This window comes from Eptatretus burgeri, chromosome 9 (genome assembly GCF_056783735.1).
Source record: "Eptatretus burgeri isolate ZD-2024b chromosome 9, Ebu_testis_v1, whole genome shotgun sequence".
NCBI lineage: Eukaryota > Metazoa > Chordata > Myxini > Myxiniformes > Myxinidae > Eptatretus > Eptatretus burgeri.
The window spans coordinates 34501054-34520533 of NC_140969.1; the positions used below are offsets into that span (position 1 = coordinate 34501054).

Here is a 19480-nt window from a genome sequence, read left to right on the forward strand (position 1 = left end):
ATTCAGAACAGTTGGCTGCGAGGGATTCCGAGTTGTCCAAGGGAATGTCAGCTGCCTTTATGAAGACTTGAACGACCTCTTTAAACTGCGGGTATTGTCCACTATATTTTCATTTCCCTAGGCTGAGGTTCCCATACAATACTGCTTTGGGGAGGTGTGTATCATACATACGGATGATGCGTCTCATCCAACAAAGCTGTGACTGTAGTAAGATAGTTTCAACAAAGAGGACGTTTACCCATTTTAGGAATTTCTGTTTGTCACTTTGTCTTTCCGCAACATCCCAATAACATACTGGAAATGGCGATGCTGTTCTTGGGCAAGCTTACAAGTTTGACGACTGTATTGAGCTTGTATGTTTGCAGCATGATGCAAAGAGCTCATTATATCGAGGCCTGATAACCTGGGCGAATGTGATGTTGGGACCACACATGTGCATCCGTTGATGCCGAGGCTGCAAAAGTGGCCTGGTTGCGGCTGCTCAGCTACATGCCCAGCGTGCTGCCATTGGTCACTATGCTGCTCAGTTAACTGAACATTTTCACAACCTGCAGGTGGATACCACCGAAATACGGTTGGGTTAGCATTCTGATCACAAGGCGGTGGCTGGAACAGTGTAACTGTCTTGATAATATTGATGGTAGGTCTGAGGCTGGTTGCAGCTGCATCAAGACGTATGGTGAGTTGTTCAATGTGCTCAAGGGAATTTGCAATCAATGCCGAATCATCTGCATAACGAAGGTTGTGTCGGAACATTTCATGACATTTGCCGAGGCTTTCCAACCTGGCCAAATTAAACGGCTACCCTTGAGATCATGATCATAAATGCCTTTTCCAAGGTTCTGAAGGGCAACTTGAAGGACAACAGTGAGAAACAAAGTGAACATTGTCGGGGTAAGAACACAGCCTCAGTAATTGCTTGGTCATGTTCGGTCCATTTTCCATGGAGTAGTTTGCTCATCAACTTGCTCGATGAATGTAGAAATAAATTTTAGGAAGACCAGGTGCTAATTTTAAATTAACACTTGGTCTTCTCAGTAAGACTCCCACACGAGTATGGACAAAGCTCAACACCGCTTGGCTTTCGGGATCCAATGTTCGGATGCGTCTGAGCAGATAAGTCAAAGGTAATTTGATAAGATGATTCATTATTATTAACTTTTAGAAGCCCGTGGTCACCAATTTAATAGGCAATGACAAGTAAAGGGAAAGAAACATGGATAAGACTTTATTTTCAATTCACAGATGATCTGTCTCCCTCCCTGTCTGTCTGTCTCTCTGTCTGTCCGTCCGTCCGTCCGTCCGTCTGTCTGTCTGTCTACCTCCCTATCCATCTGTATCCCTCCCTCCCTCTCTGTCTGAATATATCGATAATATTAGCATTATGGCATCATGGATTAAGGAATATCGAGTTCTGTTGCGGCCGTTTGTACATCGGCCTTCATTTGATCCTGCCACGTATTGACGAGCCGAGATTGAGTAGTAACTTTCTCAGCTGCTGTGAGACCCCGTACGTGGCAATCTGTAAGTTACCATTTCACATTTGCTGTTTCACGGGGCAGCTATGTCACGTGTTTTGCTCAACCAATCATGTTTTTATACGATATATATATATATATATATATATATATATATATATATATATATATATATATATATATATATATATATATATATATATATATATATATATATCAGGTCAGGTATGGGAGCATGTGCCAGAACAGCACGTCGCTGCGTCCACTTTCCGCCGGTACTCCAGGGGCCTCCGTCTGGCCACCCCCCAGGCAGATGCCAGGCCAATCCCCATCTCCTTGAGATGATGGTCAACCTGTTGCAACCATGAGGCACGTGGTCGACCCACTGGCCTCCTCCACTCATGAGACTCCTCGGGAGAGAATCTGGTGAGCAGGATCAGCATCAGGAAAACGAGCCACATGTCCATACAGCCGCAACTGACGCTCACGGACTATGCAGGTAACAAATCTCATCCGAGTCTCTCTCAGCAACCGCTCGTTGGACACAAAATCCGACCAGCGATAGCCAAGGATTCTCCGAAGAGACCTGGTACCAAAGGAATTAAGTCTCCGTCTCAGATCCTTGGTCAGAGTCCAAGTCTCGCACCCATAGAGCAAGACTGGAAGTACCAAGGACCTGAAGACTCGGACTTTCGTCCTCCCGCACAGGTACCGGCAGCGCCACACCCCCATGATCCAGTGAATCCATGACTCCCCAGGCCCGACCCAGACGTCTATTGACCTCTGACTCGCAGCCAGCAGAGACATGAATATCACTGCCAAGGTAAGTGAATCTCTCCACGACCTCAACATCCTCACCACAAACAGACACAGACAGGACAGCAGCATCCAAGATGTCACCGAAAGCCTGGATCTTAGTTTTGACCCAAGAAACCCGTAATCCCAACGGCTCCGACTCCTCATTCAGCACCTCGAGGGCCCCCAAGAGGATGTCTAAAGTCTCCGCAAAGATGACTGCATCATCTGCAAAGTCAAAGTCCGAGATCTTGACATTCCCAAATGACGCACCGCAACTTGATCTCTCCGACATCCTCCCCAGAATCCAGTCCATACAAGTGCTGAAAAGTGTGGGGGCAAGTACACATCCCTGACGAACTCCAGTAACAACTGGAAATAAGTCAGAGATGGTACCACCACACTTCACAGCACTCTCAGTACCAGAGTAGAGTTCAGACATCAGATCGATCAGTTTTGGTGGCACCCCACGAAGACCAAGAATCCTCCAGAGGACATCCCGATTCACTGAATCGAACGCTTTACAGAGATCAACATAGGCTGCAAGCAGCCCCTGCCGAAACTCTCGTCTGCGTTCGGTGAGGACACGAAGTGCAAGGATTCGGTCAATGGTTGACCTCTTTGGTGTAAAGCCTGACTGCTCTGGACGCTGGTGCTCAAGCAGATGGTGGCGAACCCTATCGAGAATTATCCGAGCAAAGACCTTGCCCGGCACTGAGAGCAGCGTCACCCTCGGTAGTTGTTGCAGTCTTGGCGATCACCCTTCCCTTTCCAGAGAGGGACAACAAGGCCCCTCTTCCAGTCAGTTGGGATGATGCCTGTGTTCCAGGCAGAGCACAAAACTGCATGCAACGACACGAGTGCAGCATTTCCACCAGCCTTGAGAAGTTCGGCATGGATGCCACAGATCCCTGGAGCTTTGCCCCGTTTCAACTGGTTCACCGCAGCCCGTGTTTCCACAAGCGTAGGTGGACCACAGTTGATTCGAGGGTCAGCAACAGGGATTGTAACACCCTTGACGTCCAACTCGACAGTTGGGGGATCAGCCTGGTACAACAGCTCAAAGTAACCGGCCCAGCGGGCCTTCACTTCAGATTCCTCTGTCAAGAGCCTACCACTCTCTGCTCGAACTGCAGTGCTCCGAGGGATGGGCTTGGATGAACGTAATGCGCGAATTCCCCTGTAAGCGGAACGAGAATCACCTGTCCACAGGTGATTCTCTACCCCCTCACAGATTCCTCGCACATAGGCCTCCTTGTCCACCCTCAGTGCACGTACAGTTTTACGCCTCAGCTCCCTGAACAGCTCAGCTCTGCCATTCAGCCTGGCCCTGCGAATCTGGTCAATGGTATCCAGTGTCCCTTGAGAGACAAAATTCTTCTTTGCCCTGCGGTGAGCTCCAAGGCATCCACCGGCAACATCAAGGACGGTGGTCTTGAAGGCGCTCCACAACTCTTCAGGACCCCCCAAAGCACCCAGACCCCCCAAGTGTCCACTCAGCCTGTTCGCAAACTCCTCAGCTACTCTCTCATCCCTGAGCTTGGCAACATCCAGCCTAGGCTGGGATGGTACCATTCTCCAGGATTTAAGGTGCAGCTTTAGAGTTGCTACAACAAGCCTGTGGTCAGTATTGAGGAACTGAGCACTCTGGTAGACCCTGCAGTTCTGGATCATCCTCCAACGACCGTCAATGAGGACATGGTCAATCTCCTTTGCCACTCCGCCAGCGTTGGAATACCAAGTCCAGCGATGAGCTTGTGGGCGCTGAAACCATGAACCAGCCACCCTAAGTCCATGACTTCTTGCAAAGTCAAGGAACTTAGTGCTATTCTGGTTCATAGTTCCTGACCCATGGGGACCAACACACACCTCATAACCATCCCTATCAGTTCCAGTCGATGCATTGAAATCCCCCAAGACTAGAAGTGTATCTCGTCTGGGGCACTGATCAACCACAGACTCGAGTGTGGCGTAGAATGCATCCTTCACGGTAAGATCACTCGCCTCAGTCGGAGCATAAACAGAGACCAGGGAAATGACACCTCAGGAGTGACGAATCCTTAATCTCATAATACGCTCGTTGACCGGTGTTACCTCAATTATCATTGGGGTCAGCTTATTGGACACAGCTACAGCAACTCCTTGGGTATGGTAACCATCAGAGCGACCAGACCAATAGTAGGTGAAACCACCCACCATTATCTCGCCGCAATCCGGTCTCCGAACCTCAGAGAGAGCTGCAATCCCGATGTCCAAACGCTTGAGCTCAGATGATAACAGAGACAGGTGATCATCCTCTTTTAGGGATAGGACATTCCAGGCACCCACCCGAAGGGACCGCCTCAGGTTAACCCAAGGGAGACCGCCGTCCTGGTGGACGACACCTCAGCACCACTCCGACACACTCTCCCGCAATCTGACCCAGGGATGTTACCCCGTGGTTTCCCTCCTATCAAAGATTGGGGGTCCCGAAGGCTTTGCCCCAATCCCGTCATCCGGTGAGCTGCCCTGCGAAGGGAAGCTGCACAGGAAGTACTCCCACGGAGTGGGTTTTCAGATTTTTTTGCGTTTTTGCGTTTTGCGGAATGAAGGGTTTTACGGTGGCCGGAGTGCAAATCCTGCCACCAACCTCCTAATAAGAAGTGACCCAACTGCAGGAGGACGTCCGCAGACACAGTTGGGCACTAGATATGGATGGCCGTTGGCTCACAAGGAGCTCCTCCGCCCTTTGACAGGTTTTGTTTTTAATCCTGCTGGGTATCCCGATCCAAACACCCTCCTCACCAGAAAACCTGGTGGGGTAGACGGTTTAGTCGCCGACAACCCGACCATGGAACAGGTTAGTACAGGTTTACATGGTACCTGTAGCAGGTCACAGATCGAACCTGACCTGACAACCGAACCTGACATATATATATATATATATATATATATATATATATATATATATATATATATATATATATATATATATATATATATATATATATATATATATCGGGCCGTATTATGTGATACCGTCCGTCTGTCCATCCATCCGTCCGTTCCTGTCCGCACTCGAACTCCCAAAGTTTTCAACTTTCACGTTTCTTATTTGGTACATAGGTACAGACTGTGGAGACGGTGTGTCGCGACACGTTCGTCATCTAAAGTGGTTGCCATGGCAACCAGGATGCTGTTTTCCATGTCGTCGCACAATTCTGTATATACCTTCTTGTTCAGGCATATATTGTGCTCACTTGCACTCTTGTTTTTTATATGATGCTCCAGCCATTTGGGATGAAGTGCACTCGTGAGCGAGTAGATTTGGTGCTTTGCATGCCGTTTTGTAATCTTATGAGCCGTATTTTACTGCCACCCTAAAGCGGTCACGATCTTCTTTAGGACATATATTTCCTGTAATGGCAAGCCTTTTTCTGCCCATCAGAAACCTTTGATTATCGATTGATCGGTCAGTGAGGCCCGCGTCTCGATCCTGATGCCAGGATGAGGTTTATTGGGATATGCTTTTTATTTTTCCACGTCTGCTCGTATTTGCAGAGCATTATGATGAAGCATTGTGCATTGCCAGTATGTGCATCGTCCTCAGAGGCCATTCCGACCAGATGGTCTCATGCCCGTATATAAATTTAAACATGCTCTTTATTTAAACACCGACCCGTAAGCTGTGCTGACCTGTGTGTCTTGTATGTGGAAGTTATTCGTGCATTTTGTTTGTTGCAGTGAATCTGTATGGAAGAAAGGTCAATGAATAAAGAAGTGAATGAAAGATGAGACATCTGCTTCGTCAGTGTTCTTTTATAGCATCATTGAAAGTCGTCCTGGGGTGATTGGACAAGTTTTAGATGAAGTAACGTGAGCATCTTTGAAAGATCACGAATGGCCATAAAAAGTTCAATTTGCAAAGTATCTCGATCAGGGCCGGCCCCAGATCTAATGGCACCCCAGGCAAAGGGATGCCTTCAGTGCCCCTCTGTATTTGTTCATCTTTTGAATACCTTATGAGGTGGTAGGGAGGGCAGGCAGTGGTGAGGTAGTAGCAAGCTGTTGGTGATAGGAAGCAAAGAGTGGCTGTGAGGAGTGGGAAAATGTACTGTAAGTAGTGGAGTCCCTCAGGGTTCAGTGTGAGGATCATTATTATTCATAATTTACAGAAATGATTTGCTCAGTTGGGTTAACAGTCAGTTTTCCAAATTTGAAGATCACACAAAGTTTGGAGGTAAGTTCGACAGCAGAGAGGGAGATGGTCAGATTCAGGAAAGTCTGCATACTTTCATAGATTTGGCAAAAGATTGGCAGATGCCGTTTAACAAAACGAAATGTAAGATGCTGGTGTTGGGTAGGAATAATGAAAATAGAGTTTACATGCAGGATGCAAGAGGCAGTCTTAGAGCATGTTCCACAGCAGAAGGATCTGGGTGTGGTAATAATATGGTAAGCAGACAGCACAAAGCCATGGAGGTATCAGTAAAGCAAATGGGGTTTTAGGTTGTATTCATGGAAGAATAAATTCCAAATCAAAAGAGGTGGTTTTCACATTGACATTGTAAAGGAATTTAGTGAGGGCCACATCGAGAATATTGTGTGCAGTTTTCATCACCACGACTTAGGAAGGACATAGATGCCATAGAGAGGGTTCAGCACAGGGCTACGAGATTGATTCCGAGCCTAGCTCGACTCAGCTATGAGGAACAGCTGTATGAGACAGGTCTTTATACAGAGAGGGAGGCGGTTATGAAGAGATATGATAGAGATGTTTAACATCATGAAAGGTACAGACAAAATAAGTGCAGAAGAGTTCTTCAGCAGAATAGACAGTGACAGGACCAGGGATCATAGCCTGAGAGTAAAGAAGAGGAGAGTTGAGGTGGTAGTATAAGGTAGGACACTTTTACTCAGAGAATTGTTTGTTAATGCATGGAATGGTCTCCCTGGAAAGGTAGTGGCAGCAGAAACCGTAGATAAGTTTAAATTGGAATTTGATGAGTACCTACATGCATTGAAGTTAGAGTGGTTCGGGGATATTGGCAGGACTTGTAGGTCGATGTTTTTAAAAAAATTATTTCAACACCAAAGTGATATCCCTGAGCTTACCACACTTTTGTCAACCCTCCACCCCCATCCCCCCCCCAATTAAATAATTAAGTCGTTTGCTTGACAGATTAATTTAATCTGGTGCTGGTTTAGTGCAGGAAAGATGGGCTGAATAACCTTCGTGGCAGGCAGCCTAGGCGGCCACCTGGGTCGCCTACCCTTAAATCCGGCCCTATTCACAATGCAGGTAATTAATGAATTGATTGCTGTTCACCTTATAGCAAAGAACATTTCAAAGTTGAATCTTTTCATTAAAAAAAACTTTTTGAAAAAAAAAAAAAATCACCATTCAAGGTAAAGGTTTTTTTTATGGCATCCATAATATATTACTTGCATATGGCTAGCAGAACTCTTGGCATGGCTCCACAGAGAATAACGTCCTAGATTTTTTGGCCGCAAAACAACAAGGTGTACAATGATAAAACAGTGTATTATAGCAAAGGTTACAAAACCGTAACCAAGTAAACCGTAACCAATATGAATCATTCATCCTATTTACCGACGACTCTAGCCTTTTTATCGTCATTATGTAATTATCTTATTGGATATTCTCAAGAGAGAACTTCAGAATGTTTCCGAGTGGCTCAAGTCAAATAGATCGTCATTCAATATCGAGAAAACCAATTTTATGTTTTTCAGCAACTTTTTATGTCTCCGTGCTTCTTCAACCTATTATATTTGATGATACAAGTATATTGAGGGTTCATTCCAAAAAAAAATTTATGGACTCTTGATTGATGAAGAATTGACATGAAAAAAATGCAAATAGCTAATTTATGCAAATCCATTTCTCAAAGTATTGGTATCACAGGTTAATTCTTCTTAAACTATATTCCACCTTGGTATTGTCTCAATTCAATTATGGCATCTAGTTATTTGTGGCAACTCCTTGAAATTGCAGCTGGACAAATTTATGGTGTTACCAAAAAAACAACAATTTTTTTTTGTATACAAAGTCAAGACTTGTGGAAGAGCTAGAGAACAGAAAGGATGAGGACGCAACAATACAAAAGGAGCAGCAGAAAGAGAAAGGGGAAATGCCAACAGCAGGGGTGAGGGGAAAAGTAAACGGACATGGAAGAACAAGGGATGCAGGCAACAATGAGGGGCAGAGGAGAAAGAAATGGGTGGACAAGATGGATGCTGAAACGAACATTGTAGGGGAGGGGTGGGGCTGGTTTAACGGGTGTAGAAAAGGTTTGGTTTTGGATGGGAGATGATTTGAAATGGTGGTGAACAGCTGTCTTGACGACCTGGAGAGAAGAATGAGATTGAAGAGAGGATGGAAGGTGGTTCCACAGGTGGGAAAAAAGAGGAACAAATAAGTGGAAGTGAGCAGTGGTTCTGGGTTTTGGTGGTTTCATGAGAAGGGGGATGCTGGTGGACTGCATGCTTCCTGTGAACACCTGGGGGGGGGGGGGGACAAACCACGGAGAAGGCTGAGGGTGCAAGACCGGAAAAGTGGAAGAAGACAGAGAGACCATTGACTTGTTGGCGATGGCAAAGCGATAGGCCCATAGACTCAGCTTCATCATGAGAGATTCCAATGATCTTGAAAACATTGGTTTCCATGGCGTCAAGCTGAGCAAGATGTGAGTCAAGGGAGCCAGCCCAGAGGGAAGAGCAGTACTCCATCAAGCTGCAGATTAAAGCCTTGTTGGTAGATAAGAACTCAGGTGTGCCAAGGAAGGACTTTGCACGATGGAGGATGCCCAATCGGCATCTTGCTTTCGAGCTCAACTTTGAAATGTGGCTTTTCTAAGAGAGATCATGGCTGAGAACGAGACCCAATAGTTTGAGTGACTGAACCTCTTTGAGAGGGTTGTTGAAAAAGAAGATCGGAGGGTTTGCGGTACGGTTCTTTCGGAGAAAGATGTGATTTTTTTTTCAAAGTCTGAGGGGCGGAGGCTGCAGTCTGTCTGTCAGAAGGATGAGGGATGTCACAGTAGAAGGTGGAGTCATCAACAGAGATAAAGAGGTTTCTCCAGAGTCAGAGAGATCAATGATGAAGAGTTATAAGAATTATTATTTGTAGTGATGGTTCACATGCACATTCAAATGTTCTGTTTTCTGACAATAAGGCTCTGAAAATAGAACTATACATTTTTCATTTTAGATTACTCGTGTTCTGGCTGAATCGAAATGAGATGCCCCCAGAAACTTGCTCAAAGTTTTGTTTAAAAAGAAGTCGTTTATAATTACCCCAAACGACAAGCTGATATGTACCATTGACAACAAACAAGAACTTCCTTTGCAAACAAAACTATTATTTATACTGGACCATCCATCCACCCATTGGGACCATACTCTGTGCAGAGCAGTGGTGCTGCCTAAGCAGTCTCCTTGGCTATTGGGCACAATCCTGGATGGGTCACCAATACAACACAGGATACCAGCAAGTTGGCACTCATTTTGCCGACCTCGGAAGGATGACACGCAGAGTCAACCCCACCTGATGTTAATTCAGCAGCCGAGTAGGATTTGAACTCAGGATCCTAGGATCCCATGCCAACCACCCTAACCATTAAGCCAACACCAGGCATACATACTGGACCAAAGTTATGGAATTCACTTGAAGTGAGCCTGAGGCAAGCTTTTGGTGTTAATTGTTTTAAACATAATCTCAAGTTTCTTATTAGAGAAGCATTTGACAAATTGATGTAATAAATGAGTCTTGAGTGATATTGCAATGCTAATGTAAAAGTATTGTGTACAAGCTGATTCCTCGTCCCACACCCCATCCCCCCATTTGTGGTCCTTTCTGTTTAGCTTATATTTCTCCACCTCATGATTCATATTGAAGGTATCCTATTTCACAACATTTCATTATTTCTGTCTCTTCATATTTTTGATCACAATCCATTGTTATGGGGACCTGAAATTTTCCAAGCCATGCTTTTATTCACATTCCTCCACTGTTCTCATAATAAGTTGGATGGTTCTTGTATTTTGTATTTGATTGATTCAATGAAGAAACTAGATGGTATTCATAGAATACTTACCCAACGCAGTCTTGACAAGGACTTGGTTCAAGCCAACGCTTCTGGTGGCAAATTGGAAATTGCATCGATCTACACTTCGAGGTTAATGTGTACAAATTATACTTTAAAAAGTCTGCTATGCCTATAGAGTACATTCATAAGTCTTTACAAAGTAGCTTTTATTCTCTTTCTCAAGTGTTTTCATGACTAACAAGGCTGATAAAGATGCCAGAATAGATCGATAAACTATAAATCGAGAGTTTGTTAAAATGCCAAATTGTACTTCTTGGCTTTGTTTCTACCAGCCGAGTCCAAATAAAGGCTGAAGCAATTACAATGATATTAATTTCTAACTCAAAGAAGTGACATTCACTCTGGGCATTAGGCTTTGTTTAACTGACCATGTAAGTTCTGAGGGGGCGTGCGTCATCCAAGTAACATGCGCTATATCAAGTGGTCATGTAACATGTAGTAAAGTTTCAATTTCCTCCGTTGAACGGTTTATGATGTACGCTCTTAACACCCGAACTGCCACTTTATAACTGCTGGCAGTGATGACGGGGTACAGTGGTTCAAGAGAAAACATTAAGATTTTTCTTCAATTCGATATGGCTGCTAAACTATGTGACCTATCAATTATTCATGAACACCCTGGTATCCACAAGGCATGGGGAACATGTTTGTGAAGTTTCCCCTCGATCTGTCCAGCCATTCTGGCGAAGAAGATATTTAAATGTTTTCGGGTAAATCCAATATGGCTACCAAACCATGAGACCTATGATATCATAGGTGAGGAAATTTTTGTTCCTCATGGATAGGCAGTCATACCTGTAAAGTTTTTATTAAAAAAATAATAATATGGGTGCCGAACCACGTGACCAATGATGTCGTAAATTATTCTCTGCTAATCAATTTATCCCTTGATGACCCTAAAAAAAATTCATACTGATTGGATGTCGCGCTCTCTGTATGTAATTATAACATCATAATGAAGGCACCTATGACATCATAAAAATTTTTAAAAAACAATCACACTAGTTCCCCATGTGGTGCACTTGACAGTTGCCAAGTTTTTGGGGTTTTTTTCCATGGAGTGGTTTTGGAGATACAGAGGTCCAATATTAATCCTTTTTTCCAAAATGGCTGCCACATCACGTGACTTATGACATAATTATCAGGAAAACATTCTACATGAGTTGTCACACCCATGCTGGAAATTTGTCAATCCGCCAAACGGTTGCAGAGAAAAAGGGAATAACAAAACGCAGACACGTACGTAGTTCTACGTATGCATGTGCGGGACCAATTGCTGAACCCCACTTTTCACTTTGCAAGAGCGGGCTTTTAAACTGAAACTGAAACTGAAGGAGGAAAGATCGAACTTCAGCATTTTGATTCACTTTCGACAAACACCTCAACAAATGAAACACTTTTATACTTTCACATAGGTTGGATTTTCTGCTCAAAGTGGAAACACAAGGACAGTTTTCCTCAATTTCTCAACTTCAATTGGAGTTGAGTAACTTATCCTACTCATTTCGATATTTTCTAATGTATAATTAATTTGTTGTCCGTCTAAACGTTTCTTAGAGTAAATCGACCCCACTGAGTTCGAAAATGCAGTCCATTTTCACCTAGAAAGTTCAGAAGTGTACGGATTCGCATCTCACCATACCCTAGTTTTTCAATCAATGGAATTACAAACTATTAGAATATTTCGTCTCATTTACCAAATACCACTATCATCTCCACCTCTATTGCTGTCTCCACTCCCACCTGAACTTATTTCTAGCCGGCCCAACATCCAGTGTTATAGATTCAATGATTCACGAAAAATATGTTAGTTATTTATTTAGTTATTATTATATTAAATTAGGGTATGGTGAGATGCGAATCAGTACACTTCTGAACTTCCTCGGTGAAAATGGACTGCATTTTCGAACTCAGTGGGGTCGATTTACTCTAAGAAATGTTTAGACGGACAACAAATTAATTATAGATTAGAAAATATCGAAATGAGTAGGATTAGTTACTCAACTCCAGTAATGATAAATCTTGTTTTGGGTCATATTTTCGAAATAGTAGTGAATTCAATGTCGGTGCAGTCATTTCTTAGAGTAAATCGACCCCATAGAGTTCGAAAATGCACTCCATTTCCACCTCGGACGTCCAGAAGTACCTGTAATCGTGCCTGACCATACCCAAATTTATTCAAGTCATGAGACTAAAAGTCGTCATATGGAGCGACCTCTAAATCATCTCCGATCAAGCTACAAAAAATTTATCCGTGTTATTGGATCATATTAGAATAATTTTAAGCTTGTGGAGCAACATTCTATTTTTTCGACTTTTTTGGACCACCCTAATATATATATATATATATATATATATATATATATATATATTAATATATATATATATATATATATATATACATATATATATATATATATATATACATATATATATATACATATATATATACATATATACACTCACACACACACATATATATATATATATATATATATATATATATATATATATATATATATATATATATATATATATATCTATATATATATATAATTTTTTTAAAATATATATGCACATACATATATACACACATACACATATACACAAACACTGCAAAAGTAAGAACAACAAACTAAAATTGTATGTGGTCATGAAGAAAAGATGGAAGTGCAGCCTGTGGTGCATTTCTGTTGAGAAGGCACTAAAGCCACGACTGAGTCACTGCAAACTGCACAGCAACTGTCTGCCGAATTACATTCAATGGGACCACAATAACCAGTTCACTGTTTGGTATTACAGCGTGCTACTTGCTGTGGTCCCTTTGATTGTAAATTACCGCAGTCTTTCTAAAGCCAGGCGTTGACGTGATGGGAAATGTATCGTCTGGCCACGGCTGCCAGGAATAAGGGCACAATGCCAACTTCATGCTACAGTGGGTATGAGGCACACTTTCCGCCATCGCCACACCACTTGCTAAACATTCGACGCCCTTTGGTGGAAGCACGAGTGCAGTAGTGATTTGCGTCACCCCATCATTGTTTCATCACTGAGTTGTGCGGTTATGCTTGTCAGCGAAAAGTGTGAGAAAAGAACTCAAAGAAACACATTTCACAAGTCAAGAGTCCAATGCTTATGCAAGAGATTGGCCTCTTGATGGCTCCAGTGAAATGTGTCATCCTCTAGTGCCAGGAAAACACAACTACCATGATCTCGCTCTCCCATGAGCCGAGAGTTTGTATGCAAAATATTTCAAATTGGCAGGAACTGTTTGTTGTTTGTCCATCATAATTGGCACTGGCGTACCATCCGAATGAACTCGCCCAAATGGCAATGCCTCTGGGAGTATTGTATCCAACCGACACGCTCATTATTGACTGCCATTTCGTGCAATCCTCACAGCATATGGCAGTGGAAGACACCTTCCATGGATAATAGCCTGCGTAGATCACCCTTTGTTGTGGCAAACATGTGTGTTCATAATTCATTACATTTACGTTCAAAATCGTGCACATTGTAAAGCCCCTTGAGGAAAACCTTTGCTGCATTTTGAACTTCTCTATTAAGATGTAGATCGCTATTTGGTTCACCATGCTGTGCCAAAGCTTGCAAGATAGCAATATTCTCGAGGACAGATTTCATTGCATGTTTTTTGCTGTGACAAAATGCATATCTCACCGTATCACAACGACTCAAAATGCGTGCACTTAGCAGGACTGATGTGACAAAAGATGAATCAGCATTGCACACACTGACTATATCAGCAGCAATTTTGGGACAGGGCAAATACACATGTGACTTGTAAAACCACAGCTTGCCGAAGACAGGAATGTGCGTACTGTACTACAAGGGCATCAATAGCACATCTGTATCTGTGGCCTGAACAATAACCCTCTGATTCCCATACATGCGCACACGGAATGCAACATGTGTGAAGATGTGGCTGTCAGCCTCTTCATGAGCTGCACATGATAGCCCAGGCAGCTTGATTGGATCATTTGATGTCAGTAGTACAGTTCTACCAGGATATAATAACAAACCCCCGAGTATCAGTCTCATCCCGATTGGTAATGCAGCGTGATGCTTGATCCATGACACTCCAAGGAAATTCAGAAGGCCTGCCTTGTTTTATGGATTGTTGATAAAAGGTTTCCATTCATGAGGGATTGTAAGAACATCTTGGATCTCATATACTCTGCTCTTCACCTGTCCCTTCTAAAGTTTGAATCTTTCCTCACTTTTCAAACTTTTGTTGAGGTCATATCATATCTGTCAAAAACGAAATCGATACGGTCACAATTAGCTGTCATCGAAGAAAGTATTTTCTCCAAATACTTCTGCAGTTTACCAAATGTTATGCAGCCAAGGTCTTTATATCGTTGAACAAATTCCATTGCGTCGATGATGAGCACTGTTCGAAGATCCGAGGGAGCCGAGTTATTTTATTCTACTCAAGAATCACTAAGGTGATTCTTTTGGGCAATTATGCATTCAGCTTTGTTCCCTTTGCGCATGATGTAACCTTGCTTGAAATTTTGATCAGGTTCTAAAATAGATGATGTTCAAATGACAAATAACACAAATAAACATCTTAAATGTAGACGTCCATGGATGTTCTGAAAAAAAATTAACCTAAGTAAAGATTAAGAACATGTTATATTATTCTATTTATCAGCTCTATTATAACTTGTAATAAAGATTCACTGAAATAAATAGTTATTCAGCAAAATAGTCATCATAATTTCAATGAGTACACCAATCGGCAATAAAAATCAAATCGGGGTATGGTTGATATTGTTGCGGTTGAGGAAATTCGCAAACCACCATTCAGGTCCCGTAGGTGAGATATCTCTGTAAGTACATGTGTAGTTAGCCCCAAACCCGTTGTTTAGAGGGAATAAATGTGATTCATTCGGGCTGCGACCCTTTAAGATAGTCGTTTTTCTGTTCTATCTTTATTTTGAACCAACCACGTTTCAACCGCCATCACACAACAACCACCAACCGCAACGCCGCTTCACAACAACAACAACGCCAACAGCCACGACCTTTACCTTCACAACTCGCTCACGCAAACATCGCATCACCGCCATTCCAAGCGTCGCCGTGGCCATGGACCACCACTTTAAGCCCTCAAGTCAAGGCGAGTTGGAGAAGTGTGGCAGCGGCAGAGTGTGGCAGCAGCAGTCAAGTCGGGTCTGGAGAGTGGCAGTCTGTCGGGGTTCGGAGTCTGTCGGGGAGCTGCAGAGAGAGGAAGCCTGGAGCGCGGTCGAGGTGATTTGCTGCAGTCGGCTGAGGAGAATTGCGGAGGGGATCGGATACCTCGGGTCCGAGGCAAGGAAGACGGCGGTCGGCGACGAGGTCGCAGTGGAGTCGCACGTTGCGGGACCCAAGCAAGCCAGCTATCCTATTTCCCCAGAGCATCAACAATTCCCCCCTTTCCCCCCCCCCCCACGCTGAGATAGTGCAAAAAGGGGACCCCGTTCCCACCTCACTCCAAGCAGTGCCAACGAAACCCGTGAAGGAGCGCGGAGTCGGGGCACCGCCGCCACATTTGCGGCTCATCACAAGACATGGGTAGGATCCACGCAGTCTCGCGGCCCACCGGCCCCGTCTGCCCCCTTGTCTTTGAGGGTGGCCCTTTTCTTTTGCTTTTGAGTAAATGTGTTGTCGGCGCCGTATGTAAAGTAAAACTGTGTAAGTGTTGCCGTGTGCTCGCGTAGTCGGTAGTAGATCTGCATTGTTGTGTTTCTTTTGTAACATCTGCTTTTGGTGCATAATTGTTGTAATTGTATATGTGTGCTTTCCGTGTGCCGCGGAATAAATGTGCCTTATGTTGAACTGTTTTTCCCGTTTCGCTTCGTCTTTTCTTTAATTGAATCTCCATCTTGCTTCATGTAAAGGGTTGGTAGTGGGCTTAATACGCCCGATAATTAATCGGAACCGTCGAGGCCGACGATAACACCACTTGGTTATCCCGATAGTACAGAACAGGTCGCTTAAGCGGCCCGTGTCCGGAGTCGACCTGCGGCGAGGTGCGGTCACCCGGTCTACCCTCCGTGTGGGTACTTAGGTAGGTCGAATTTGGCGAACAACCCTATCCCACGCGGGGGGCCGATTGGCACGATCGTGGTGAGGCCGAAAGGCCCACCCGTGACTAGTTCCCGGCGTTAGTCCGAGAGGGTCACGACAGAATTGTCCGTCCGGTGGGCGACATGCCGCAATTCGAGTTACGTGGCCGCTTGCACGCCGGCGGGCGCGAATTCGCAACAATATAAAGGATTAATGAAGTCCCAAGTTTATCTGTTCATCTTTTGTCTTGTTATCTATACAGGGGTCATCAGAGTAAATTTTGATATCAATTATATTGTTATATCATATATTTGTTAAGTAGTACCCGAGTTAAGGACAATGTGCATGACAAATACTGAAATCAAAGTAAAATAATGTATTTTTAAACAATTTTTGATGATTTTTCTTCATTTTCTCAAAATTTATAAACTGTTGGCATTGCTTATATATGCTATGCATAGTTGAATGAATATGTGTATAAATAATGTTAAATATCTTGAATTTCATGATTTTACAAAAAAAAATGTAATTTTTTGTCAATATCGTATTTTTTTGCTCAATCATGACACCTAGGATCACCTTTTGCCCAATAACTAAATTTCACAAGAGCTTTGGCTGAGCAGATCTCTTAATTATATTACTAGACATCCATCTATTAAAAAATTAAGGCCTGCAAATTATATTGACTGGTGTATAGTTCAACTCTAAATAGCAGCCTTTTTAAGGTCTGGATCTCTTCCTAAGGGCGGCTGCCTTGGAGATCAATTGAAGTGGTGCAATTAGAGATTATTTGTCGATGGTATAACGTAGAGACAAACTGTTTTGATCACGAGAAGCATGATAAGTAATGCCACATTTAAAACTATAAAATATAGAAAAACTATAAAACACAGGAAAAATAAATACAGATTGTGACCCACAAAAAAAACCAAAAAAAAACTTTAAGAGTCATCATTTTTACCTTCAGTCACATGTACTGAGAAAGGGCTGTTAGGTATGGCTGTCCCTGCAAAGCGCACATGGACAATATGTGGACCATGGCATAGAGGCCTGTACATGCAGCGATGCATGCGGTCTCCTCGCTCTTCCAAAGCCACCTGAACAGTGTCCCGCCGTCCCGCTGGATCAAGGATATCCACCTGCACGGCACCTGGTCCCGCTCCTGCAAGAAATGAATATGGCAAAAGGGCTTGCTTTAACTTTAATCGGCTTTGATGTCCGTCGGCACGTAAAATTACCGTGTTTCCCCATTGTCTCGGGTCGCTCACCTGCATTTTTTTCAGTTTCATTTTCATTTATTTATTTTCATTTATTTATATTTTCATTTATGGATGTTTTCTGATGGTGCTGTGATTTTTCCCAGTGTATCAACTTCGATGTCCACAGGCTTGCAAAATTTCAGCTTTTTACGTCACCTGGAAAGTACTGATCATGTAATATGAGTCAGTGAGTCAGTGAGTTAGTGGTTAGAAAGAGCCTTATATAGATACTAGACGACCTGTGAACCCGTTGGGCTCCCGTTGTGACAGCCGTTGATGAAAAAAAAAAAGACACAAAATTTTAATATTATTTAGTGGTCAAACTTTAACTTGAAGAAAATTTGAGCATTTACCTCAGGAGTCATCGTTTGGCCAACCGGTTTCTCGAGGTATATCAACACTTTCTCCATGGTTTGTCCTTGCGCTTTTGGGATCGTCGTACCAAAACTTAACTGAATCGGGAATTGATTTTTCAATAATTTTTTTCATTTCCGATTTGAACGAAACTTGATTCTGCACACCGCAGGCGAATGGTGAGTAAGGTGGCCCTAAATTTTTTGCGCTATCTTGTACCGTTTTGGTTGTATTTCGGGAACATACATATACATATATATATATATATATATATATATATATATATATATATATATATATATATATATATATATATATATATATATATATATATATATATATATATATATATTAGCAAGGTGTGTTTACATATTGTGGAAGCATACAAACCGTGTTTCCCCATTGTCTTGGGTCACTCACCTGCATTTGATTTTTCATTTATTTAGATTTTCATTTACAGATGCCTTCCAATGGTTGTGATTTTTCCTCGTGTGTCAGCTTCGATGTCCGTCGGCACGCAAAATTACCGTGCTTCCCCATTGTCTCGGGTCAGTCACCTGCATTTTTTTCTCATTTTTTTTTCATTTATTTATATTTTAATTTATGGATGTTGTCTGATGGTTCTGTGATTTGTTTCGATTTTTTTTGCTGCATTGGCTTCGAAGTCGACCGGAACGCAAAATTCAGCTTTCTTTGGCAAAATTCAGCTTTCTTTCGCAAAATTTCACCCAGAAGGCAATGATCTTTAATATCAGTCAGTGCTTTGAAAGGGCTTTACATATGTTATTGCAGTTCTGCAAAACCGTATGCCTCTAAGGCAATGGCACCCAACATACAGTGATCCCCTGGCAGGTGTTTTCATTAGTCCGTGCAGTTAGACCTTCCCTTCATGTCTTGTGGGTTAACAGGACAAAGTGCGTTGCGTGGGTCTTATAGCTAGATCCATTCACTATATCTCTATCTTCTATTCTGATTTCTATTCCAACCCTTTCCTTTTAGCCATGGTACAAATCAAGCAAGCAAGCACACATGCCATGCAATAGTGTAGTAGATAGTAGCAAAATCGTGCAAATTATGATACAAGCATCAAATTTGGCATTTCTGTTCTGCAGGGCTTTCTGATCTAATCTGCCCGATTGGCCATTTGAAAATCCAAATTTTGACAAAATTGAAAAAAAAAAAAAAACTTCAAAAAAATTTGAAGTCACAGCTGGCTGAAATTCTTGAAGCGCAACTGAACATCCCAGACAGAGAACCAAGGGGAGATGCAGTCATCACTGATGGCTCAGTACTTATCAATGCCCTACCTCCACGCACTACAACGATATTTGATGACTATGCTAAAGAAGACATCATCCCAAAGGTGGAATCCTATGGTGCCAGGTACGAGAGGGTGGACGTAGTGTTTGATCTG

General features: G+C 42.9%; 1 protein-coding gene across 2 annotated transcripts in view; it reads right to left on the minus strand.

Moving 5' to 3' along the window:
* Positions 1 to 19480, minus strand: part of LOC147019876 (filamin-C-like) — a 281783-nt gene that overhangs the window by 190954 nt on the left and 71349 nt on the right. For both annotated transcript variants that reach the window (XM_085894677.1, XM_085894676.1), the window contains exon 9: positions 17415 to 17615. In XM_085894677.1, coding sequence (XP_085750803.1) covers positions 17415 to 17615 — 201 coding nt within the window. The remainder of the gene's footprint in view (positions 1 to 17414; positions 17616 to 19480) is intronic.